Genomic DNA, 24,335 nt, shown 5'->3' on the forward strand with positions numbered 1-24,335 from the left:
TCTGCGTTGCGGCTGTGGCTCGTGGATCTGGGTTCAAATCCTGACGAGTGCATTTTTTGTTGGTTTGTACCAATGTTCTACCTACTTCCTGTATGTTTTTCTTCGCACTGCGGAGGGGTGGTTAGGAAGTTTGGGTTAGGGTAGGTTAGGGTAAGTGGGGGGTCCGGGGGGGAACCCCCGGTTGGTTAAGGTTCGGGTTAGGGTGAGGTGGTTAGGGTATGGTTTACAGGATATCGATAAAGGGGGGGTCCGGGGGGGAACGCCCCGGGTTGGTTAAGGTCTGGGTTTTCATATAAAATATGCTCTGGGAGTGATTTGATATGCTAGGACTGTCTCCTAGCGTCGGGAACAGTGACAGCCACGACGCTTGCCATATTTGTAGTGCTTTGTCAGCTTATTCGTGGGATTGTTATTTCGAGGGGTCGCATTGTGCAAGTTGTGGGGTCCCGGCAAAGCGTACAAAGGTCAATTTCCCTCGTCATGATCGCTGCAAATTCTCAATTCGTCCGGTTGTTAGGGAGGGTCCTTGCCCAATTCGAACGCTCGACCCATCCTGAGCACGGTGGCACGCGAACCGTCGTCATCCGAACCGTCAAGATATTTGAACTCCTCTGGGCAGAAGATGTGCCTCCTGATGTATCACTTCGCCTGCCAGAGGAAGGTGGCTTCGCTCTTACACGGAACCTTGGACGGGGCCCGACACGTTATGTCCCCTGGTCAGTGGATGTCGACGCGTACGGAGTCCGAAGATATAGGAAGGCCCGTGATGCGTTGAAATTGCTCTTCGATAACGAGGAAATGTCTCTGCGAGGCCTCTCAGACCATTGATTACCAAACCCACTATGTGCCTATGCATATTAGGGTGGGCTCTTCGGTCTACGATGTGTCAAGGCCCAGTACTTCCAAGCGCCATTTACGGGTTGCATACATATATAAAGGAATGCTGTCACTAACACCGCAGGAAGTCAATGCTAGGATATGACACGGCGGAGTCGAAGCGAGGACAGTCGGTCTCACATAGTAATGATACCTAAGAACAGACGAACAGACGGCGTCGAAGATGGCCTTCTTATACCCTTGGATTCTTACCTGAACAAGGATTGTTCTTTGCAGACACCTGCCACCTTCCCTCAACGGCGGGTCGCCAACTGCGGCGTTGAGATCCACGCAGTCCTGTTTGATTATTACAGTCGCTCGCCATTTACCCACTTCTTCACCAGCTCGAGTGATTCCTTCGGCTGATCATAGGGAGCCTGCAGCACACGGTCATCAACGCATAATCCTGCAGACACAGGCACCAACTCCATACCATATGACCCGCGCCTTCAATAGTTGCGAATGTGAATCCCTTCGCGCTTCTCGTCTTGCCCGCAACTTTCCCGTCCACCTTCCAGTCCCTCAACGGCTGTCCGGCGAACTCGCTCCTCCCGCTCCACTCGAGCTCGCGAGACCATCGCTCGTTGCCAACCCAGTTGCACGTCCAGTCGTACGAGCCGACGTAGAGGAGGACGCGTACACGGCGTTCGAGGAGCGCCGCGACGTAGTCGTACGACGAGCGGATGTCGTCGTAGGACGCGGCGAACTGGGCCTCGACTGTTAGAGAGTAGGTGGTGTTGTTGGTCGGTACGGCTGCATCAACGCCGAGCTGCGCGCGGACGGAGGGTTGGGCGAGGTATTCATCAATTTTGCTGTGGTAGTCACCTCTTTTCAGTGTGCGGAAATGAGAGGGAGGGGAGTGCGCACTTTACGATGGAGTAACATAGGCTGCCTTCCAAGACGGTTCCCCCTTCGCATGGCTTGCTGATATCGTAGGGGTTCCCACCTATGAAACAACCATCACACTTCCTTTCCTCCATTGCCTTGAGGATCATGGAAAGGCCTACCTCTCTCCAGGTACGGCATTCGGAGCTCCAGCGTGCATATCGACGTCGCCTCGTAGCACCCTATCGGGTCGAAGATGTCCACGCACGAGGCTTGCAATAATTTTGCGCACCGCGGGACGGCCTGTTTCATCCGAATGCACGAGCTGCATGAAGTCAGCAGCCTCTTAGCACGACCCATGTGCCTCCGGGACGATAGTACGCGATAGTAAGAACGAACCTGATGTCGAAGACGGGCGTAAGGGAGGCCCCGCTGCATTGGATGTCGTAGGTGGACAGGAGCTGGGAGTACTGGTCGGTGTGGCCGTTACCTGGTCGGGGATATCTGAGATCGAGCGGTATGCCCTCGCACCGACGACTGACCTATCATTATGGAGGAAAGATTGATGGGTGTCAGCCCGGCTTCGACGAGTTTGGGGTTTTGGTCGTATATCGCTGACGCAAATATCGGCACGTAACGTCCCTGCATGACCCTTGAGCGCTGTGGATGTGCGCGCACAGCAAAAGAACGACTTACGCCATATGACTCGCCTGCCATGTGGAAGGCCCGGCCCTTGAACGAGCTGAAGTGCTCAAAGAAGATGGCTACAAAGGCAGCGACATCTTTCGCGGCTTCTTCGGTGGTGCTCTGCATCAGGTTCTTATCACTTGGCTTCACATACATAGGAGACCTTGAGAGACCTACCACGTACTCGCCGTACTCGGCGTAGGAGAAACCGACCCCGACAGGCTGGTCTATGAAGAATATGTTGGCATTCGAGTTCCACGACTCTTGGTGGAACTGGGTCGTGGTGGAATTGACGACCCTGCAAGGGCCTATGTTTCCTTATTGGTACTCGTTCGTGCCTCCAACTACGACCAGGGACGCACCGAGCTCCATGAACAGACCTATACTCGAGGACCCTCCGGGACCTAATACAGCGCCTTGAGTGTTCTTTCCATACCTACCACTGTGTGCTTTGGGCTTACCGCCATTTGTCCAGAAGATAACGTCGTCCTTGGCGGGGTCACTCCTACTTTCGAAGAAGTAGAAGAACAAATGCCGCGCTTCAATATCAATGTACCCGGTGTACGCCCTTCTCAGAGGGACATGTGATTAATAATGAACTTCAAGCTGAAAACGATATGCATATAGAAGCAGTGATACATACGCCACAGTCCCGTCGCAGAAGTCGCTTTTCTTGATCCTGACCCTGTACTTGGGGAACGCAGGGTGCGCCAGTGTCACGAAGTCGGCACTCAAAAATTCCAAATGGCCGTAAGGTTGGAACGACACCGCGTCAAATGAAGTGAGCTCGAAGGGTATATACCCCGAGTCGATATGAGACTTCAACCCCGCACCAGCGCGATGCGCTCCTCCGGTTGTCTTGTGGAGGCCGAATGGCCGTTGGTCGTGAGCCCCGGCTGCAACAGCGCTGGCTCCAAGGAGCCACGCTACTAAACCGTGTGTCAAGGCCGGAATGTACATGAGGACACCTGCCGAACAAGTAGGAAGGCAATGTCCCGGAGTTCAGCTTATGCCCCATCATAACATTTGTACTCACCTTTAACTTTGCGAGAATGAGAGGGGCGCTCAGCCAGCTCAGCTGCGGTGATCGCTTTTTGAAGGCGAATGTTGTAATTATGTGCTTGATTGCGAATTATACCATGTGGCGCTGGTGTGCCTATCACCGGGCCCGGTCGCAGCACTATCAGTACTGCCCTTCTGCAAATTGGGCTACATGGGGAGGATAACAGGGTAGTATTACGCCAGATATAAGCCTCCTCAGTATCCGGTAAATGGGGAACGGATCCATACGGCAACGTAAAGATTTTGATGGTCAGGCGGCCTCACCACCTCGCCATCAATTGCATCGAGAGGGCGGGAATTACCTGTTTAGGATGGCTTCGTCCTCGACGTCGACGACGTGGCTGCTATCATGCCCGCGTCGCAAGCTCGTGCTACTATCCCTGCTTTCACGAATAGCTATATCATGCGTCGTCTATGCGTCGTCTTTCCTGCCGTTATTTGACTCCGGCGTCCATGCCGTGCTACCCCCCTCAACATCGCGTCTGACATCCGGGTTGCTGAGATGGGATGCGTTCCACTTCGCCCACATTGCCGAGGAAGGGTACGTGTATGAATACGAGTGGGCTTTCTTCCCCGGCGCTCCACTTGCGATGCGATACGCTGGTGGAGTTATCGGATTGTTCACTGGAGGAGAGGGATGGGCGAATGCGCTACTCGGAGGGGCGCTGCTTGCTCTGCTGTGCGATAGCACGGGTGTATTCTACGACTTGAGTACAGAGGTCTTTGGTTCGAACAAAATCGCCTATTTGGCCACCTTGTTATCGCTCATGCCAAGCAGTCCCGCGACCCTGCGGTACGCTCCGTACACGGAGCCGTTCTTCTCGTACCTCTCATATAAAGGTGAGTGTTTTATTGACCCTAGGGCGGCTTGGCAGCATGGTGATTGACGGTTGTACACGGTTCAGGTATGCTTGCCAGCATCAGATCACGCTATATTCAAGCCACAGCATTCTTCATGCTGGCGAGTACATTCCGCTCCAACGGCGTCTTTCTAGCAGGTTATCTCATCTGGCCGCTGCTCGCCGTGCCTATTTTGCGACGTGACAAGGTATAGTCCCAACCGCTTTTGATTCATCCCACTAAGCATCCTTACAGCCTCGCGGCGCAAGCGTCCTCTACGCGACCTGCCTGGCAGCATTTATATTTACCCCTTTCATTTCCCACCAATATTTTGCCTATCGTCTATTCTGTCCGTCGGAATCTCCGCCATCATGGTGCTCTACGTTCCCGCCGTCCATCTACACATACGTCCAGTCCACCTACTGGGACGTCGGTTTCCTGCGGTACTGGCAGGTAGCTCAGATACCGAACTTCCTTATGGCAGCCCCCGTCTACGCCTTGTTGCTCTTCTTCTGCTGGTATCACTTATCTCATCGTATTCCTGAGATGGCCAAGGCACTCCTTGCGGGAAGTGAGGTCCCAGCGGTGGACGGGCGACTGGACCCGTTCCTTTCCCCGAAATTGACGCCATTCGTGATTCACGCACTGGTCTTGACAACAACGCTTCTTGTCTCGTCGCATGTGCAGATTATGCTGCGACTGGCCCCGTCTATGCCGGTTGTCTACTGGGCGGCCGCGTCGTTGTTGGTCAAAGAGAGCTTCCCACGGGCAACACTAGTTAGCAAGCATCCCAAAAATCCAGTCAGGGCATCAGAGCATCGCTTGGAATCCAATGCCGCTAGTCGTCGGATGTGCTGGGGTAAGGCGTGGGTCTGGTGGAGTGTAACGTGGGGTACGGTTAGTGTTGTGCTTTGGACCACAGGATTACCGCCTGCTTGATTACCGTTGGAGGTGATGCCGCGCGCATAGATACACTTAATCATTCGTACGTCTGCGTCGGATCGCTAAAATATTGTCTTTCCTATTTTTTCGAGCGGTGGCAACGTATAGGACGCCCCTGAGCTGTCCGTGACTCATGTCAGTCGCGATCATACATGTGTCACTATCACGGCCCTGCCAGGTTACATCTCTACTTCCAGCATGTTGTACCTCACAAATGAGCAGTGAGTTGTTAACCTTTCCCTTTGCTGTTTGTTTGTGATCGCCACAACCTACTAGATGTGGCGTCCCATTTAATCCATTTCGTGCACCAGTGGCGGCCCTGAGTCTTGTGGCAACGTGATAGGACTTGTGGCGCCTTACAGTTTACAGTCGACTCGGCTCTGAGGAATTTTCGAATGCACAGCCGCTGCCCCATATACAGGGCGGACGCCGCGCCATAACTTACCAAGGCGAGTCTAATAACGCCTCCGGGACCTACATCGGTGGCGGCTGCTCTCAAGAGGTCTGTACGCCACGCCTAGACCATTCCTTCCTGCAAGTGGCACCGCAAGTACTTAAGGTCTGCTACGGGGACCTCGCAGATCCAGCACCCCATCGATTAACATAATCTCAGAATGGATTTTGCAGTTCGTTTCGTTTGTATCCCATCAGCTCGACGAACTGACAGCCCCTTCTTCCAGGTCGGCCAAGAGGTTTATCTCACTGCCCAGGGCAAGGTCAGGCTTCGCAACAGACACAACTACGTCTATTCTATTCTCGACGGCCCTTGGAACGTCTTCCATATCCAGGGGGTAGGATGGTCCCCCTCGATCATGCCAGAGCATGAATTTACTAAGCACTTGCACATCTAGGGCAAGTACTTCATTTTTACCACTGGAACACAGGAGCAGAAGCAAGCCGAGGTGGAGGCAGCCGATATCTCGCACTAGTAAGCCAGTTCCACTGTTTGCCATGACCATCCTTGCTCACCTCGACTGTGTATTCTAGCAGTTCTTGATTGCCTCATGCGCTGTACCAGTTCCTTCTTGAGCTAAACACCCGTGTACATTATAATGGCTTGAGTCTCTGCAATCTTCTTATGGAATGTGTACAGTAATATGGGGTCATAATGAAAGCGCTTTTATATCAACACCGCGTCGATGCCAGGTTTGCATGGGACCGGAGTCGCTTGTCTGCTGCGACAGGTCGCCATTGAGTCTATCCTTCAGAGGGTTCACTATGTGGACCTCGCTGTACACATTGTGTCATACCCCCAGGAGAGCCTGATAATTCTTAAGGGTAGCTAAGAGTATTTAAGTATAGTATAGCTGCGAGGCTGAGGTCCTCCGTATTGCGACGAGTAGTCCCGGTAGTCAGGACTCGATGTTAATACTTCGTCAGCGCGGCTCCTGGCCCTCTCCTGGCGCGTCGCGTAGTACCTGGTAGAGGGGCACGTGACTCTGTTCACAATACACTGTCTCTTACCATTTCGGGAATATTTCAAATACACAAACAATGTTTGTGCAGTTACTATTTGCTGCTGCCACCATCCACCGAAAGGACGGTGCAACGAATCCTTACGCACTGGAATGCGTCTTGATTTGCTTGGGAGTCCTATCACCGGGAGGTCCACCACTCATCGTTATGGTTTCCCCTGAAGATGCGGGTGCGTTGGATATGTAGCGCTGTTCCACTAATAAGAGAGAGAACAGTAAATGTTCGACGTACATTGGACAATATGTCCTCTACCTTGAGACGATCCAGTAGGTATACTCCTCTTGTACTTGGATCAATCGGTATTCCTCCAGGACTGAGGCATTGTGCTTCTTCTAGTCCCAGCATTTCGTCATGTAAGTCCTGTGATCTTGCAGTCGAGAAGCTTCCCAGCGTCTGAACAGGTCTGGAACGTCTCGGACGTGATTAATTCAGAACTCAGGAGGTACAACCCCCGGCCGTGTTGTGCCACCATCATTGCGGGTCGGCGTACTACATACTTCAAGTTGCTACCACGTCCCTTTGGAGACATCTCCGCAGCGTATTCTCTCACTGCGTTATACGTCTCCCGGTAATGTCCTCGGAACTCTCAACGGTATAGGTACGCGCTACTCCTTCAGCATTGCCCGAAACCTCTCCCTGGTTTTCACGCAGACTCGGGGTGGGGGTTCACATGCAGGCTTCTGCTGGCGGTGGTATGAGTATGGGCCAACGAGATAACTGCATATCTTTCGGGTCTATCCTGTGGCTATCTACGAAGTCTCTTCCTCTTTCTCCTAGGCGATCGACTTCACCTTGGAGTCCTCAGCTGTGTCGCTTGACCGGGAACAGCCATCTGATCATGACCACGATGTAGATACGACTTGAGGATTTTCCATTCATTGTATCATCAGTGGCGTTATAAAAGGCATTGGGAATCTCTTATTGTGGCATCAGAGCGGTGGTCGTTCATCGAGTACGTGTGTACTATTTTCACAAGCCCTTTTTACATGAATGTTCCCGCCTCTTTTGATCATCGATGGCTCAACTGACTTTCTCTGAGTAGAGTACCTTACCCTCAGTGCCAACTTGGTGTTCAGGCCAACAGCGGCATGAAGGTGCAACATCATGCAACACTCACCTTTGAGCCACCGCACAAGTTGTGCAACGGGTTCTCATGTCATATTTATATAACTTATGCCCTTCGGCCACCCCGCCCCGCCCCCCCGCCCCCGCCCCCGGCATCCATGTCTAGCAACGAGATAACGCTCTATCCCTTCCTGGGAGCTCATCCTGAGGTTGAAATCCGAGTATGGTTCGGGGCGACAATGGCAGGCCAAGGACTTGACGTTTTACTTCTAGTCACTCTTTTAGTGACGACGAAAGTCCAGGGAACTAACATCTCCTTGCTTACACTCGTGCTTGCAACGATCCTGTATGGATCGGCGCCTTGGTTATTGTAAGTGGAATAAATTGGTCGCGAACCCGCATTGATGTGGACAAGGTTGTACGCTGGACAGATCATGAATCCGTACCCTCCACTTGACTTGTGCCTTGCACAATTAGCCTTCAAAAGATCCGCAGATTCAATGTACTCGCTCGCAGCATTGCTTCTGCTCCACTTATTCAATCCTTTTCCTCTTAGGTTCGGCACTACCGCATTCTGTTTGATGCTGGATCTTTTCCTGAAAACGATAGGAAACGCTTAGAGGAAGGGAAAATTATACATACGTGCGTTCATAGTGAGTAGGCTGTTTTGTCATTGAAGTATCGCATGTGACTTTCGCGGCGGTTATGCTTAGATTTTGTCAGCTCTGCGGTGTGGTCTCTATGCACCCTGGGGGTAAGCCTGCCTTCCCTGACGAAACGCTCTCATTTTTACTCTCATCCTAAGCTGGGCCTGGCCAATCCGGGTATCGTCCAACATGACGCGTATGAATCTTATTGCGTGGTCAATGTTCTATGGTTGTGAGTTGTCACCAATCCCTCTTGGAACTAAAGACTCAGCTCTCGTCTAGAGGGCGAGCTCTTGAATTCTTCAGTTGTGCATCAGTCTTCGTGAGCATAGTCCTTGAAAGTCCGTGTCCCTTCATCCCGGTCCAGCCACAAAAGTCGAAAGATTTATAGTATGGTTGCTCTTCTGGATTCGACAAATGCGCTCCCGCTTGGATGGCGTCCAGATTGTCCGACCGCATTGACTCGTCTCTCACCTTCCGGATGGGCCCTATGGATCTTATACCAACTACTCTATCTAGCGTCAGTGGATATCTGAATCTATAAGCTCTGCTGGACCGGCTGATGTTGACTTCCCATAGGTCCGCCTCTCTGGAGTTCCAGAAGGTAGACCGTGGTGCACACAGGATAGTTGAGTATACCTACCCAAGCTTGGGTGCGTTCCTCCTCGGTCTGTCATTCTGGGTTACTGACACGCTGTGTCTCTGGTAGCTCCTTTTCTAGCGTTCCCCATTTTCGGTCTCAGAAGAGTGAGTGAACCCGCGACTCGATCTTGCTACATAATGGCTGATTTGTGTGGTAGGACAATCTGCAAGTCTGGCGGTCATGGATTTCCTTGCTGCGCTGTCTATGTGCAGTGAATTCAGCGGTCCAGGCGAAGCTTAGTCCTTCATCGTCCGCTGCGATCAGTATTGTTCTGCGTACGATTTCACCCCCAGACCAGGCCGTGATTATTGTCGACCATCATAAGCCATTGTCAGACCTGCCTTTTGCAGAAGAGGAATACCTAGCTGAAGATGCTGAATCCGGTATTCATCATGACACCGATACTTCACCCTCAATGGGCCACCCTCGACCCTAGCCCCGGTAACGTACAACTATAGTCGTGCCACTCTCAAGGAAAGCGTTCCTATTAGAACCAATGAAAGCCCACTGCACGCATACACTGTCCTTGGGTAAGTATTCCAGCCAGATGGACAGTGTACATGTACTCGACGTCCGGAACGCAACTACGTGCCAACAGTACAGGAGCACAGAGCTCATGCAACGTAAATATACAGATTCATATCATCCTCGTCTCGCCTCATGTATTCTTGCTCCGTCAGCTGCTGGATGCGCTGTTTGATAACGCTGACTTCCGGGACGAAGTGTTTCTTGACCGCCTCTATCGTATCATTCTTGATCTGTTCGTAGCGCATTTGTTTCTTGGCCTTCATGATACGAACAATGGCTGCATCCAGTATGTGCTTCCGGTCTCCCTCGATTGCCGTCTGCGTGCGTTTGGCTTCCTCAGGCTAAATAGAGAGATCAGCCACGACGCTTAATGACCTCAAGGGGAGCCTACCGTCTCTTTGACTTGTATAGTGTTGATATGGACCCTAGGTCTGGAGTCGGTGAATTCTGCATTGTAAAGGAAAACATCCCCATCGTTGACGTCAGGCCCGGCCGGCCTCTTCTTCAGAACCCTTTTCTTGCCGCATGCAAGACTCTGGAGTGTTCTGCGCAACGTTCCGTCCTCTGCAAGAGGTGATTTCAGTTACCCACTGGCCCTTCCAAAATAGTTAAGCACGCACCCATATGTACAGACGCCTGTATATCCGTGAAGGAGATCTCATCCGTATCATTGAAGAGTAGCAGAATCACAGCCTGATGCAGGCTGACAGATAGATCCTTCGAGCCAGCCTTGAACCGCGCCTTTAAGTTCGCCGTACCCAAATTATGGTCCCATTCTAGTTTCCGGCCCTGGTGCTTGTTCTTGTAGAACACGGTAAATCTGTTCAACTGATCTTGCATCTATGTTGTAATGCCACGATAAGTCACGTACATACGCAACTCGAACGCCATGGGACTCACGAAAGTTGGCAGGTCAACCGTGGCGTTGGGAGTGAAAGGCCAGACACTCTGCTGCAAAACGGTTACAGACAGCTTATGCGCAGGGTCGTCTTCCGCCAGTTTCTGGTGGAACTCTGCTAGCATGTCCCTCGAAAGAGCCAAGTCCTTGAACATGTCATCTCCGGTCTCGAATTCAGGGTCGAACTCTGGTAAGAAACCAGATTGTGAGGCACGCATTGCACTACGCAACAAGAGAAATACTCACGTTCTTTCAACTTCTTCAACACTGCCTTCTCGAAATCATCCGATGCACTCCTCTGCAACAGGAGCCGCTTCGCCAAGCCCCTGCGATAGAACGTCCTAAATACATCCTTATCATCGGTGAACCTATACAGCGACAGCGCCGCATCCAGAGCGCGGTCGAACTCCTCGTCGCTCGCGCCTTTCTGGCCCCGCCGCATCGCCTTGTCGAGATACTTAGCGATCATCTCCGCGGGCTTCTTCCGCCGTGCCTTGAAGCCACCCTGGAATGCGTCGAGCAGAGCGTAGCCAAACTCCTTGTGTGGTTGCTTCGCAGGGGGCGTATCCGACGTGGACGCGCGGGGCTCGTCCTCGTCGCGCACGATGTCAACGAATGCGGTTGATATCGCTGTTTCGGCGAAGCTCTTGCATTCGAGCAAGCGCTCGACCATTTCCTCGTCGCGGGCTTCGTCCTTCACGATGGCTTTGACATTGTTCTGCAAAAGGTTAGAGCGATACTAAAGCAGAATAAGTGCATGTTACTTACCTGGACGTACTCCTTGAAGGCATTAGCCAGGACCTTGTGACCGGCGGCTCGTGAGAACAAGTCGTAGAGATCCGCCAGTTCGTCCAGAGCCTTGGCATCCATGATTGCAGGCAAGGCTATAATCCTGTTACAGTGCAAACATGTAGAGTAGAAACAGCCCATGCGTACCGTTACTCGCCAACCATTTCAATCGGCTGTTCAACAACTGCCTTTCCGTCGTCTTTCTCACCTCGTCCCAGCTTTTAGGAGACAGGACCTCCCTCGCTCGTTGCTCCTCCTCCTGGATACGGATCTTGCATTCTTTGGCGAAGTCTCTCGCACTATCGCACGTTTCATAGAGCGCCTGGGATTCGGCGGTGTAGAACGCCTCCGTGAATTCCAGATACGGCACCTCCAAGACCGGAGAATACTGCCCGTACACATAGAGATGACCGATGAGCTCTTGGAAGCGAGGCCGGAGCTCATGAGCAGCTCTGTCGGGCCAAGCCGTTGTGTAGAAGGACGATAACACGATCGGTGCAAGACTCGTACCTGTGATGACGTTCCCAAGCGAGCCACTTCTCTATGGCGGCATTCAGACGCCACTTTATCTCGGGGTTCGCGAAGATCCGCAAGGTGAAGAGCCCATTAGCCAGCTCCCTAAGTAGTCTGCGTTATTGTGCTGAGGTACACAATCGGTGAATACTCACCGGACGCGCTTCGCATTATTTGACATCAAGTAGTTCTGATCGAGATATGTCAAGAGGGATTGCAGAAGAGCCTGAGGAAGATTACACCGCCGAACCCCATGAGCGTAACCGACGGACGCACCACTTGCTTTTCATACCAAGCGCAAACTTCCACAAAGGGAACAGTCCATTCAACACTGTCTCCCTCACCTTCGGAGAGTACCCTGGCCAATCTCCCGACACATTGTTCCAACTCTAGCTTTAGCAGCTCATATACACCCTCTCCCTTCTCAGCCACCTCCACAAGCGTCTGACAAGCGACGTAGATGCCTTCGTACGTCAAAGGCAGGTTGTCCGGCGGCTCCTTCGTGAGCAATATTCTGATGCACCGTCTCAGCTGGGCCAACGTATTGTCGAACTGACGTTCCGACACCTGTTTAACTACCACACCTTAGTACAGCCTAGGTATCAACGCCGCTGAGACTCACTAGGTTCGCCGAGTATCCTGATATCGCGAGGCCCTTTGGTTTCGTCGCGACCATTTCGTCTCGATCTGTATGGAGAACCAGCGTCAGAGCCAGGGTCCAAACGTGCTTTCTTGTGCGGAGGAGATGCAGACCCGTTGTCTGCGACCGACGTCTGGAAGGTCGAGAAAGCTTTCGACGTCTTAGGAAACGTCAAAAGCGTTATTACATCCATCGTACAATGCTGACGAGCTTTCTGCAGCTGCTGCTAGTGATCAGGCTCGACAAAGTTAGTGTGAGTGACGGGCCGAAGTACATAGGCCGAATTGCAATACATAGATGACTTCTATTTGTCGATGTTTTCAGCCACAGTCGACTTGCAAGCCTCGACAGTTGCCTCAACTCAAGAAATGGAAGAGATCGAAAACTACGGTGATGAGATACAGATACATGACTAAAGGACAGCACCACATGGGTATGCACACATGGGATCGTATAATGCGTACTGGCAACTATACAACGGGCCCGCTCTCATGCCGGAGAGATCGCAAGACAAGAAGACTCCGGATCTATCTAAACAAATCCCAAGGCGTCCGCCGACTGCTTTGGGAAGCGGAGGGATAACCCTGATTATACGAGAGGGGGTGGGCGTCAATTAAGCATGCCAATACTGCCCGTTATCTGGGCCAAGACTCGCGACCACCGAGCGAAGTTACTCCACAAATTTTGCCTCCCACCACCAAGCCTGACTTGGTGACCAGAGCGGCAAGGGAGATGCTGACGAGATACCAGTGGACGAGGAGAACATTGTGTAACGGCATCGTCGACGCGTCAGAAAATCGAGATATAGTAGAAAGTAACAGGGTGTGCCATGCAACGCTGCGGAGGAGCGGTCGGTCTACAAAGTCCCGTATGACATGACCAAGGTGCCCTTAGAGACGGAAGACAGGTCGAGGGAGCAATTGTACGCTATGTCCCGCAGCAGATCAAAACGACGAGCTCCTCTTCGACTTCGGACATTCGCGGTCCTCGAATGGCCTATCCGTCAACGTTATTGGCGCGAAAGACAGCGCTTGTGATGTCTACTTCCAATTGACTCATCAATCATGTATGCCATGCGAAGGCATGGGCTCAAGGCATCCGCACAAAATCTGTCAGCCATTAGTCATCGATAAGAGCGGATGACGACTTGTCACACTTACAGCGTGGAGATAAGCCTAGCTACAACATGTCTGGAAAGTATATCCTAGCATGACCGACCGTCGGGAGAGCGCAGGAGGGTAGCCGGTCCTAGGCAGTCAGGCTATCAACCGAGTCTGACGATGGGCCCGAAATATCTTCAACGTGGAGCCCTTTCTCCTGTGTCTGCTCAAAAATCTCCAATAACTCGGCCACATCCAGACGTCCTGCGCTCCCGGTAGCCTCACTCTCGAAAATCCCATCATCACTATCGAAGGACGAGTCCGTCGACGACGAGGTGCTCATGGTAATGTACGAATCATCCCCATCCGATTCTTCCAGCGTCAGCTGAGTAGTCGCGTCGACCATGGATTCGACGCCCCTCCCACCGTCTTCGTCCGGCCAGTTATCTTCTCTCCTGATCATATCGAAGGTCTCTAGGATCGTCGCCCCGGGGACGTGAATCTTCAGGCATTGGTATTCGCTAGTAGGCGGGGGCAGTGCGACTGCTAGGTAGGGCATGGCTGCCAACTCAGGGTCGATAAGTCTCACGCGCTCGAGGACGGGGAACGCCTCGCGGGTGAACCCTTCGAGGAGTCTCCGCCAAGACGTCGGCGGCTCTGCGGCGAAGTTGTCGTCATCGACAGACCAGCCACGCCAATGCCCTCGGGAAGGCCAGGAGGTAGTGTTGGGACTCCACGCTAGGATGTCTACCCAACGCAGGGTGGGATGACACAGTGGAAAAGTGAGGTCTGCCATGAAGATCAAGTGCTCTAGAAGAGGGCATTGTTCTATGAGAGGCTGGATGTCGTATGGCGCGTAGGACTGATCACAGTATGGTATAACGCATTTGAGCGATAGCATGCGCAGTGTGGCGCCTTTGCTGGCAATCAGAGGGAGCACGTCTTTCCAGAGCCGCCGGTGTACATACGAGCACTCAAGGCTGCGTAGATTGGGCAAGTTCAGACCGTCTCTGACCTGTTGGATATCCTGAGAGCCTTCACGGAGCACCCGGAGCGACAGATGCTCGAGGTGGACGAGGTGAACCATGTCTTGCGGGATTCGCCACTCATGAGTAACCAGATCGCCCACAACTAGGGATAATGACTTGAGCTGAGTGGTCGCTTTTAAGAGGTCAAAAAGGCTCTGGCACATAGGCACGTCATCTCCAAATGCGAGATGAGTGACGGACCGGAAGTGAGGGGCCATGTCGTGTGACGGCTGAGATCCTGGATACCCGTCGAAGATGGGGGCGTAAGTCAGCTTCGAGAGTCGGGGGCACTTATCCAGTAGACAGTCCAAGGACGATGAGAACGCAAGTTGACATATATCCGGTACAGCGCAGACCACTGCAATGCTGGAAATAAGATGGGACAGCTGCGCCTGCGAGTCCCCATCCAGAGTGCGGAGGAGCGCAGGGATCTGGCCAACGCGGCGAAGCGCAACGTGCTTGTAGAGAGATTCAACACCGACGGACCACCATGCCTTGCATACTCGCACGATCGACTTCTGGTCACGCAGAGTGCGAGACCACGGCGAGTTGGGGCCCTGAGTCATCGACGGCTCGAGTAGATCGTATGGTCCGAAGCAGAAGTCAAAGATAATCCTGAGAATTTCGGGTGGTTGCCTCTCAATCGCGCTCTTTCCAGAGACCTGAAGCACGTCAGCTACAAGCATGATGTCCGTCAGTGAACGTCTAATTCGACTTGTTTCCGGCACATACCTGCAACTTCAAGTGAAGCCATGATCGCGACCCTTCACAAGGCAGTGAGTCACTCCGCGCAAACGACGACAGCTGCACAAGCGTTCGTTGTTAACTCTAACTCTGGTCTCTGTGGATCGTAGCAGCGGCACAGAGTCACAAACAGAGCAGTTGACCGGAACGGTATGGGATAGTGCAGTATGAGTGGAGTCACGTGCTCCTACACGCGTCGCGTCGCGTACTGGTACTAGTAGTAGGCAACTCAAAGGAACTGTACACTGTACTATGTAGCCTTACGGAGTGCTTTCAGCCGTTTTCGGGGATTATCTAAAGTAGAGCGCGATGCCGCGGACCGACATGGCTTGGACGCCATGCTAAGATAAAAAACTTAAACCGCTTCATTTGGGATCACAAATTATTTCACACAGCTGATAACATGAATAGAGAAAACTCGAGAGACTCGTGTACAAGATTGTGAATCCCGGAAGAAATTGTCATGAGGCTTATGGCCCTCAATGAGCACTTGAATACGAGTTCGAAGTGAGCAGGATGGACATGACAGAGTCGAAATTGCTTACAGCGTGATGCACGACTCATGGACCGTATATACCATCCGACCGTGCCTGCCTTGAGTGGCAATTTCATAATGATTCTAAGAGAGTGTTAAGTGAAATTATGCAGCAACGTAATAGAGACAAGGTCTACCTGTCCTTTGACTTCCGTGACCTCGAAAGTCCTGCTGCGAGTGTCGGCGCTCACCAGTTGGCTTGCAAGCTCATTGTCGCCCTTCCTGGTGAGCTTGACATTCTGCCCGACCTGAAAGAAGGGAGCGTCAACACCATCGAGTTGATAAAGTACATATTTGAATGTAACGAACTTGGTAAGGCATTCTAAGATGATGCTGGTGGAAGTGGGGGTACTGAATCTTCGACAGCAGTAGTGCTGAAGGATTTTCTGGGGACTCATATCGCCCCGCAGGAGGCCTTAAGTACCTGTGGTGCCACTTGCACGAGGTGATAGCTCGAATGTGGCGTAAGGGCGTCTTGGGAGAAACCGCCACCAACGTAGGTCCTAAAAGTGCCACCCGACTCGCGTTGGTACGGTGCTCGCCCCATAAGTACATGCCTCGGACGTATCCGTCAGATACAAGGCGGTCGAGAACCGAACGCGGCCACAAATATTACCGGGTGGCCACAAGGCTCACGGACGCCACTAGTGCATGGAGGACGCCGCATCTGTTTGGTTGTGGCGGTCAATATTAAATAACCAAAGAAGTCGAAAACTTACTTCGGTGTTGTGTGACACGACGTCGGTGAGAATAGGGATGCATCTGGTGGGGCGTTCGCGACATCATGCGAGTCGTGGACAGGTCCCGGCGCATTGTATACGCCACCACCGAAAAAAAAGGAAATGGCATTATATTCGCAATCCAACGCAGACGTACGAATGATTGCGTGTACACTATGCGGTGCATATCGCCCCCTATCGTGGTCGAGCAGGCGGTAATCCTGCGATTCAAAGCGCCATCCTAACCTACCCCACGTTATACTCCACCAGACCCAGCTCGTTTTGCACTTCGTCCGATGACTTGCAGCACTGGATTCTGAGGAATTCTCTGCCGCACTATATGGACTTTCGACTCCTTCTTTGACCAGTAGAGACCTCTACTTGATCAGTAAGGACGCCCCGGCACGGTTACACTAATAGTCAACTGTCTGAGCTTCCGCGGAGAGACTTTTCTTCGTTTTCAAACAGTAATTTCAACGCTGCGCGGGGTATCCTTCCTCTAGGTCCCTCCTTGTCCACGTCGTGTGCGTAAGGGATATAACGCGTCGGGCCCGGGCCTGAAACCCGCACTAGAGCGAGGCCGCCTTCTTCCGGCGCAGGCACCGATAGACTCGGAGGCACATTTTCGCCCCGGGCTAAGTCGAATATCTTGACAAGTCGGAGGACGACGGTACGTGTCCCACGGTGCGCAGGAAGGGTTGAGCGTTCGAACTGAGCAAGGGCTCTTCCTAACAACGGGGCGAATTGAGAGCATGCAGGAGTCACGGTGGGGCAAGTTCACCTTTATACGCTGGCTTCTCATGTCCCCACGGGAATATGCAGCGAAGAGGTAACCATCTACCTGCAGAGGGGCCCAGTATCCATATCTCCGTGGTGACTGCCTCGAGACGTACGGGAAACGGCTGGCAAAATCTCCAAACGAGACGGCTGTAGGAATCAGGCTTTTGGAGTCCGTCGCTTTTCCGACGGGCAACGCTCAGAGCACTGTCGAATAATTCCTGAGACGCAAGCCCGTCCCGCAACAAGGCTGTCCGGAGAGGGGAGAGAGCCTTGCACCGTGCGATGTCGAATAGCAATACCTCCCAGATGCGTCCGTCCGGTCGTTTGAGGTCTTCTCCACTGGAGAACGCGGCAACGTCCGAGGATTTGGTGACGCGGAAACGTATGCCAGATGCGAAGACGGGTGCACCCTCTTCTCTATGCCAGTACAGGAACCCTTGAGTCTTCGCTGGAAACTTGATTTGCATTCCACGCGTCTGCGCGTAGTCAAGATGATCCTTCCAGGGAGCTTTTGCATGAGGTATCGCCCAAGTCCCTAGGTAGAGGTAAGGCTTCTCGCTCAGATAGACGAAATCGTGGTCCGAGAGGCGACTCGGATCCAATGTCCTATGATTGATGACCGGATCTCCTTTTGGTGCTTCTCCATGGAGGCTGCTGCACTTCCGCATTCCTGGAGCTGCATTCCAAGGGCACATATTGTAGACGCTGAGAATGCGCGGGAAGCATTGCGCGGTCTGCGACTGACTTGGGCGCCAGCCTGAAGCAGTTTCAGAGAGTATGGATGCCAGCTGATTCATTGAAGAACCCCTTCTCGTAGAGAAAGTTTTCAGGTACCTCGAACTAGAGTAGCACTGGACATATGAGATTTCATGTAAACACTCTCGACCGGGGGGAAGAGAATCCAACGAAAATGTGTGCTTACTTTGGATAGCGAAGTAGTTGCGGGAGGAAGCCTCATTTGGCCAGCAGTGATTGAGAAGTGAGACGCAACTCAGGCCCCACTGGGCCTCAAGAGAAGAATAACACCAGTTTTGTCGCGTCCGTTGGCCTTCGCACAGTCGTAGACGCAACAATATTAATTCGCGACTCCAAGTTGACGCCCGTTGATCGTGGCTCGGATGTGGTATCACTTCGAGTTCAAGGTTGTTGGACTTTGACTAAGCATACTATCATGTGGGTAGTTTTGCAAAACTCTCTGTAAATCGACGTGTTGCGCTCAGTTCGCTGACTCTTGCGTCCGATTTTTTCATGGCATTGTGTAGAACCCTTCTATGTACCCAATGGTGATTTTTCTGTATTTTAATACGTGGTGTAGAGGATACTGGACAGATGCCGGGGTGTGCAGGGGGTTTTGCAAAAGTTTGTCACGCGTGACATTCCCGCGAGATCCATCACGTTTTTGTCACGATCCGCCTCTCGAAGTTTTGCAAAACAGCATCGCTATAGCTACATCCTCCATCTCTTCACAATCGGGCTGCTTGAGTAGCTCAATGTATGGTACACCAGTATAGTCCAAATGAAGTCCCGGCAACAAACCATGGAATGGGTACCAGATCTAGGTTTCACACGGTCTGTAGGCGGTTCCAAACACCCTCCTCTTCCTCCCTCTCCATGACCACTCGATATTTCCCTAAATCAAATTGACAGAGGGTATCTACCAGTCTATATCTACATGCCTAAAAAGTCCTTGAATTTTTTTATTTGGTATAGAACTCTCTCTAGGGGCTGCAGTAGTTTTGCCAAATTTGCAAGACTACCCAAATGATAGTAGTTGCCACTCGGGGAAGGATATTTCTGATCAACAACCCCCCTGGGAGCAACAACCCCTCAGCAACCCATGCCATTATCCAGCAACCCTGGTTGTCCTCCAGCTACAACAGGCGTCGTTGCTTGCAACTTTGATTGTGACTTTTCGGAGATAAATACTCCGGAGCGTCAACTAGCGTTTGTTTCAGGCGTCAAAGTGTTTGTTTTATTTTTCTAGGTCTTCCTACGGACTACCCTACATCATCTTACTCCTCCTTCCCCCTTGAACTATTAAAATACCCCTCAGTTGTCTCGGACCGCCTCCACCCATACCACTGGTGTTAGGTTTATTTGTTTTCTTTTGGTCCTTGGTGATTGTTGTCTGTGCATATCACTGGGGGTTGCTCGGGTGCGGGTAAGGTGCTTGGACCGTCCACACTACGCCATACCACGACCCGCAGCACCGGGTATATGGGTTTGTGGTTCTCGCAGATGGGTCAGAGTTTTCACCTAAAATGGTGATATTTGGACTTAAAAAGTGTCCCAGCCCAGTTGGTAAGCATTTCTCAATGCCTCTGTACCGTTGCGAGCATCAGCAAATTGTCCTACAGCTGGTAGTGGCTGGCACTGATTCTAGTTATTTTACAGCTGTTTGCAAAATGATAGAGCCAGTCCAAATTTTTGTTCACACAGGCCGCTCCGAGGACAAACAACCACAAAATCACCGGAAACGGCACAGAGAGGCTGCGAGAGCGGTCGGAAGGCGGTCAACTGCCCTTTAGCGCCCTACCTGTTGGTGTGTAGTGGTGCACCGTTTACCGGCTTTGGTTAGACTTGGAGTGGCGCCCCATGCACAAAAATACTCAACTGGCTCTATCGGTTTGCAAACAGCTGTAGCACGTCTACAATTGCATTACCAGCTGAATACATGTGAGGTACCAGTACTAGGAACTCATCTACTGATAGGGCAGTGACAGAAGTGACAAAAACATATTATCTACATTAAATCAGTTCTGGGGGGGTTGATGATTCCGATTCCTCTAGAATCGGTTTACTGTTCAGTCATTGTATAGGGCTCTCTGGTGATCGAAAATTGCCAGCGTTGAACAGGGGGTATACCCCTTATAGCCCAGTTTACCTTAACTGTAACGGGAGCACCCTCCTTAAATGGAAGGTCCACCGATCCAAATCTTACTACCATCAGCAAATAGGAGCTATTACCTCTCATGTCAATAATTACCGTTTGTGAATAGGGACTAATTCCAGATATGTAGTGTGGTCTCTGCACGGCATGATCCTTTCAAGATCTCGGGCCAACGGCACTGTCAGGCATCCCCCGGCTGTGTGTGGAATTGCGCCGATGGCAAGTACCCTGCTGCCTACGGCACAAGATTGGTACACACCCGGACGCTTTGGTTGAAAATATTTGAATGCCCCTTGAAGTCAAAACGTCAAATCACACTAGTCAGAATTTGTGACATTTTTTTGTTCTAAAAAAGCGACAAAATGACTTCTTGTGCAAAGATTTGATTGGGGAAAGTCAGAAATTGTTATGAGCAAATGCACGTGATCTACTCGTGACTACCACGTCATCCGTGGTTCAGCCATCCTCGGGCTCACATTCCGGTTCCTCCCGGTCCCTTGGTAGATACTGTATTATATATCATACTATGCAATAATGCAAGGATTTTATTGTTCTATCTAATGCTGCATACACCCTGAAGTTTCTAGATATATGTATGGCCCACAATACTCCAGACACAGGATACCTATCTGTCCTTGCAAACATTCCCTAACAGCCAATATATGTAAGTGAACAAAGAGATTGGAGCGGCAAGGATGCACTCACCCAATCTAAGCAGTCTAGTCAGATGTCTATGGAGGTACACCTAAGGAATGGCAGTCCTCAGTAAGGGAACATACTCAGTCATAACTTGGTGCAGTGGCCCGGGTGAACCATACTGCATAAGAATTTGAGAGGGGGAACCGATCGTGCAAATATTTGACCAGGAGTGTTGAAATATTCTTCAAAACCACCAAGGTGAAATATTTTTACATGACTACTGAAAATTTGTCAACAGCAGAGTTGCAGAATTCCCTGCTTGACCCGTTTGCAGCTTTCTGTCAGAATTCCGGCTGGCCGTGTAAGTTACACACGAGGCATAGTACTGGCAGCATTGAGGCCTCAGCCTGTCGACGTGCATCTCAGCTACAGTATGCATGTGCACTGACTCAGTGACTCTATAGTAATGCTACCCGAGTGTAGTACTGAAGTAAATAGTGTATTGTGTATTGAAATAACTGTACTTGACACCGAGTATAGGATGATTGAAGGTTCTAGCCACACACAGTTATGTTTGAGAGTTACGAACTTATATGATTTAGTATCACTGAGATCAACATATAATAACTAGGAGTATTCTTGATGCCGCGCAGCAGCACGCAGCGCCCGGGAGGCTAGAAAGACTATTTACCTACTTGTAGAACCCTTGCCACTCGTTTACCTTACGAGGAATCGGACCAGGCGTGCCACGCAGCGCTGAATACTTCCCAAGTTTGTAAGCAAACAACCCGGGGTTGCTTCCAGGGGGGTTGTTAATTAGAATTATCCTTTCACCCAGCCCTAAAGATTACATATCCCACAGGGAATATAAAAGATTTAATTATGATATATCAACAAAGATAATACTACTGAAAATATATATTACAAGCTTCGAAATTCTCAATAAAGATTATCTTTTGTGAGCACCAGAATCATTTACAAAAGCCAATATTTCATTTATCCCTACTGTACAATCTTTTGCTAGGCCCAAAAGAGTGAAACTCCTGAAGTGATAATCATTTGTGTTAATCTGTGATAGTTTTCCATCCAGTGTACATTTTTGCCTTGCCACCATATCATCAACAATACATAGTATAATAAAAAGCACAGAATTAAACACATTACAGGAAAACATACACGGCCAAACCAGATTTTGTGACAATCCAGTGAAAAGGTCAAGGTACGTCATGCATATGCAGAGAATTGTGAATCCTCTGAGAATTTGATGTGATACTCTCATTCAACCTGTTTCTCAAGCAATTATGTGCTGGATCTCGATTACCCTTATCTAAAGGATACCAGAGAATTCCATGGATGTTATCAGCTCTTTGTGAGGAGGTGCAATTCCGGGTCATGCAGCGAGTTGTCAGCATCTGTTTGGACTCTGCAAGAAAGTGATCACAAATCCCCCGCCTTCATAGAGCCTTCTGCATGTCAAAATCACACATATAAAATGTACCAGCAGGGATGTCATGATACAGAAAATGCAATGTTGGTTCTGAATTTCCGATTTCCTCAATATCAAGTTCATTAGATAGAGGTAACAAGACCGCAAGTACGTACAACCAATGTTGCATCTGCTCGTTGATATAGATTAACTTTTATGAATCAAGTGATGCATGAATGTGAACATAGCATGCTGTAGGTTTTCTGGCAGTAAAGAGCAATCCACGATGTGTCCGAATGCCTCATGGACGTGACAAGCTGTGACACCATCGCAAAAAGTGTCACACCAAATATTCTGGTCACTGTCCAGGCTCTCCTGCTGCAGCAGAAGCAGGTCCCTTCCCCTGTGTTAGAACTGTAAACTCAACATAGTACATGAGATATATATTCAGCCTTTTACAGCTGTGATCCAGTACTTGCTTTGTCCATTATTTACACAGACTGTGTTTCCTGGAAATTAAGTCTCATTTGTATCGAGGATAGGGAATGCACCCACTTGTGTGCACACGGTGATAAGCCTCAGGATCGTCTGACCCCCGAAAACGCGGATTCAGCACATCATACAAGCGCCCCGGAGCTTATTCGACACAGTGCTCGCACGCCTCTAGGCTTCTATGGGCTCTAAAAAGACTTTGTCTATTTAGCTCCGGACTTCCCAACATCCTCGAGGCGTACTCAGACCCATTCCACGATTTATCTCCGCGCACTGAAGCTCCGGAGTGACTTAACCAATGCGACTTCTAGCTGCATTAGCTCCGGGACCCGCGGACACTTCTATCGAGGGGCGTCTTCCTCATGCCCACCCTCCAGCACTCACTCCCCCTCGTTTCCGTCAAGATACCGAAGGTGCGGACGCATATGAGTCACCATAAGGTCAGCATCAGTCAGCAAACGGCCGGAGGTAATTAACACGTGACCGGCGTGTCGCACGGAGTGATGGGACCGCTTGGGTCAGGTGGCGAAGCGTCGAGGCGACCTATAGGGGCTGGAAAGAGCAAGTGGGAGTGCAAGAGAGTCGTATGATGTATGGTATAGCGGAGGAAAGTGCTGAGCAATCCTGTGGGTAGCGGTGTTAATTTGTTATTTATCTCCGAACGGTCGCAAAGCCATTCCTGTAGTATAAATTGTACAAAGTAGCATACAGAAAAACAAGTTTCGACTTCACCATCTCAGAGAATTAGCGTTACGATCTCAGCGACCTGAGAAGTTCGAAAGCGTCGAACTTAGCGAATTATAACCGATCCTAGCTTTGCCAATAGGCCTGACTCGTCGAGTGATTTATCTCCGCCATCGATTCAATTAGCTCCGGTGAGCCTCACATAGCGAAATAAAATTAACCAAGTTTCTCTAGCAATTTCTACTCCCGTGGGCCCGAACCTACACTCGGTTCCATGGTTTGCGACTTTGTTTGCGACCTTCCGGAGATAAATACTCCGGAGCGTCCATTAGTGTTTGTTTCAGGCGTCAAGGTTTTGTTTTATTTTTCTAGGTCTTCCTACGGACTACCCTACGGCGTCTTACTCCTCCTTTCCCCCTCGAACTATTAAATACCCTTCAGTTGTCTCGGACCGCCTTCACCCATATCACGGGGTTTAGGTTTATTTCTTTGGGTCCTTGGTGATTGTTGTGTGTCAGTGCATATCAACGGATATGTTCCAAATGTTTCTAAAGAACAATACATAACTTCCCTAAGCACTCTTGTGCCGACCTTAGTCAAATCGACCATCATTTCATCCCAATGGTGGACAGCTCAGGAATAAGAAGAGACAGACATGTTTCTATCTACTATAATGGTAGAATACCTTTCTTGCTGGTTTACAATAGTGATATACATTGCTCATGCATGCATAAGGTGAGAATGGAGCAGAGGAATGCACAAGAATATGAGGGGATACTTGCGACCACCTTTCAGCCACAATCTGCTGACAAATCAACTCGCACCAGAACCGGGAATCGCACCTCCCCACTCTTTGGCTGCGGTCAA

At 50.8% G+C, this 24,335-nt stretch overlaps 7 protein-coding genes across 7 annotated transcripts; 3 read left to right on the forward strand and 4 right to left on the reverse strand.

Annotated features, from left to right (window-relative positions):
- Nucleotides 1-892: 892 nt before the first annotated feature.
- On the reverse strand, nt 893-3,348 carry GLOTRDRAFT_113677 (serine carboxypeptidase; the record flags this gene model as incomplete). The annotated part of the gene is made up of 12 exons (XM_007863300.1): nt 893-949; nt 1,018-1,253; nt 1,310-1,688; nt 1,744-1,822; nt 1,884-2,026; nt 2,101-2,191; nt 2,244-2,343; nt 2,398-2,508; nt 2,566-2,696; nt 2,751-2,792; nt 2,850-2,956; nt 3,032-3,348. The coding sequence occupies 11 exons, from the start codon at nt 3,346-3,348 to the stop codon at nt 1,185-1,187; spliced, it is 1,569 nt and encodes a 522-aa protein (XP_007861491.1). The 3' UTR covers nt 893-949; nt 1,018-1,184.
- On the forward strand, nt 3,261-5,254 carry GLOTRDRAFT_113678 (mannosyltransferase; the record flags this gene model as incomplete). The annotated part of the gene is made up of 5 exons (XM_007863301.1): nt 3,261-3,324; nt 3,847-4,290; nt 4,356-4,498; nt 4,546-5,037; nt 5,107-5,254. 5 exons carry the CDS (start codon nt 3,261-3,263, stop codon nt 5,227-5,229), a joined length of 1,266 nt encoding a protein of 421 aa, XP_007861492.1. The 3' UTR covers nt 5,230-5,254.
- Nucleotides 5,255-7,931: 2,677 nt separating this feature from the next.
- Nucleotides 7,932-8,656, forward strand: GLOTRDRAFT_90509 (uncharacterized protein; the record flags this gene model as incomplete). Its single annotated transcript, XM_007863302.1, has 5 exons — nt 7,932-8,143; nt 8,251-8,275; nt 8,330-8,426; nt 8,487-8,527; nt 8,579-8,656. 5 exons carry the CDS (start codon nt 7,932-7,934, stop codon nt 8,654-8,656), a joined length of 453 nt encoding a protein of 150 aa, XP_007861493.1.
- Nucleotides 8,657-8,812: 156 nt separating this feature from the next.
- On the forward strand, nt 8,813-9,499 carry GLOTRDRAFT_125017 (uncharacterized protein; the record flags this gene model as incomplete). Its single annotated transcript, XM_007863303.1, has 4 exons — nt 8,813-8,940; nt 9,000-9,073; nt 9,130-9,167; nt 9,221-9,499. 4 exons carry the CDS (start codon nt 8,813-8,815, stop codon nt 9,497-9,499), a joined length of 519 nt encoding a protein of 172 aa, XP_007861494.1.
- A 66-nt stretch (nt 9,500-9,565) lies between these two features.
- Nucleotides 9,566-12,216, reverse strand: GLOTRDRAFT_119173 (Cullin-domain-containing protein). The gene is made up of 10 exons (XM_007863304.1): nt 12,075-12,216; nt 11,947-12,017; nt 11,789-11,905; nt 11,426-11,730; nt 11,258-11,373; nt 10,736-11,207; nt 10,492-10,676; nt 10,212-10,431; nt 9,983-10,155; nt 9,566-9,932 (listed from the first exon to the last, which is right to left on the reverse strand). The coding sequence occupies exons 2-10, from the start codon at nt 11,970-11,972 to the stop codon at nt 9,678-9,680; spliced, it is 1,869 nt and encodes a 622-aa protein (XP_007861495.1). The 5' UTR covers nt 11,973-12,017; nt 12,075-12,216; the 3' UTR covers nt 9,566-9,677.
- Nucleotides 12,217-13,674: 1,458 nt separating this feature from the next.
- Nucleotides 13,675-15,313, reverse strand: GLOTRDRAFT_135799 (uncharacterized protein; the record flags this gene model as incomplete). Its single annotated transcript, XM_007863305.1, has 2 exons — nt 13,675-15,235; nt 15,292-15,313. The coding sequence occupies 2 exons, from the start codon at nt 15,311-15,313 to the stop codon at nt 13,680-13,682; spliced, it is 1,578 nt and encodes a 525-aa protein (XP_007861496.1). The 3' UTR covers nt 13,675-13,679.
- Nucleotides 15,314-17,896: 2,583 nt separating this feature from the next.
- On the reverse strand, nt 17,897-18,295 carry GLOTRDRAFT_102906 (uncharacterized protein; the record flags this gene model as incomplete). The annotated part of the gene is made up of 3 exons (XM_007863306.1): nt 17,897-18,013; nt 18,042-18,188; nt 18,260-18,295. The coding sequence occupies 3 exons, from the start codon at nt 18,293-18,295 to the stop codon at nt 17,897-17,899; spliced, it is 300 nt and encodes a 99-aa protein (XP_007861497.1).
- Between the last annotated feature and the right edge of the window lie 6,040 nt (nt 18,296-24,335).

This window comes from Gloeophyllum trabeum (assembly GCF_000344685.1).
Source record: "Gloeophyllum trabeum ATCC 11539 unplaced genomic scaffold GLOTRscaffold_00001, whole genome shotgun sequence".
In the NCBI taxonomy this organism is placed as follows: Eukaryota; Fungi; Basidiomycota; class Agaricomycetes; order Gloeophyllales; family Gloeophyllaceae; genus Gloeophyllum; species Gloeophyllum trabeum.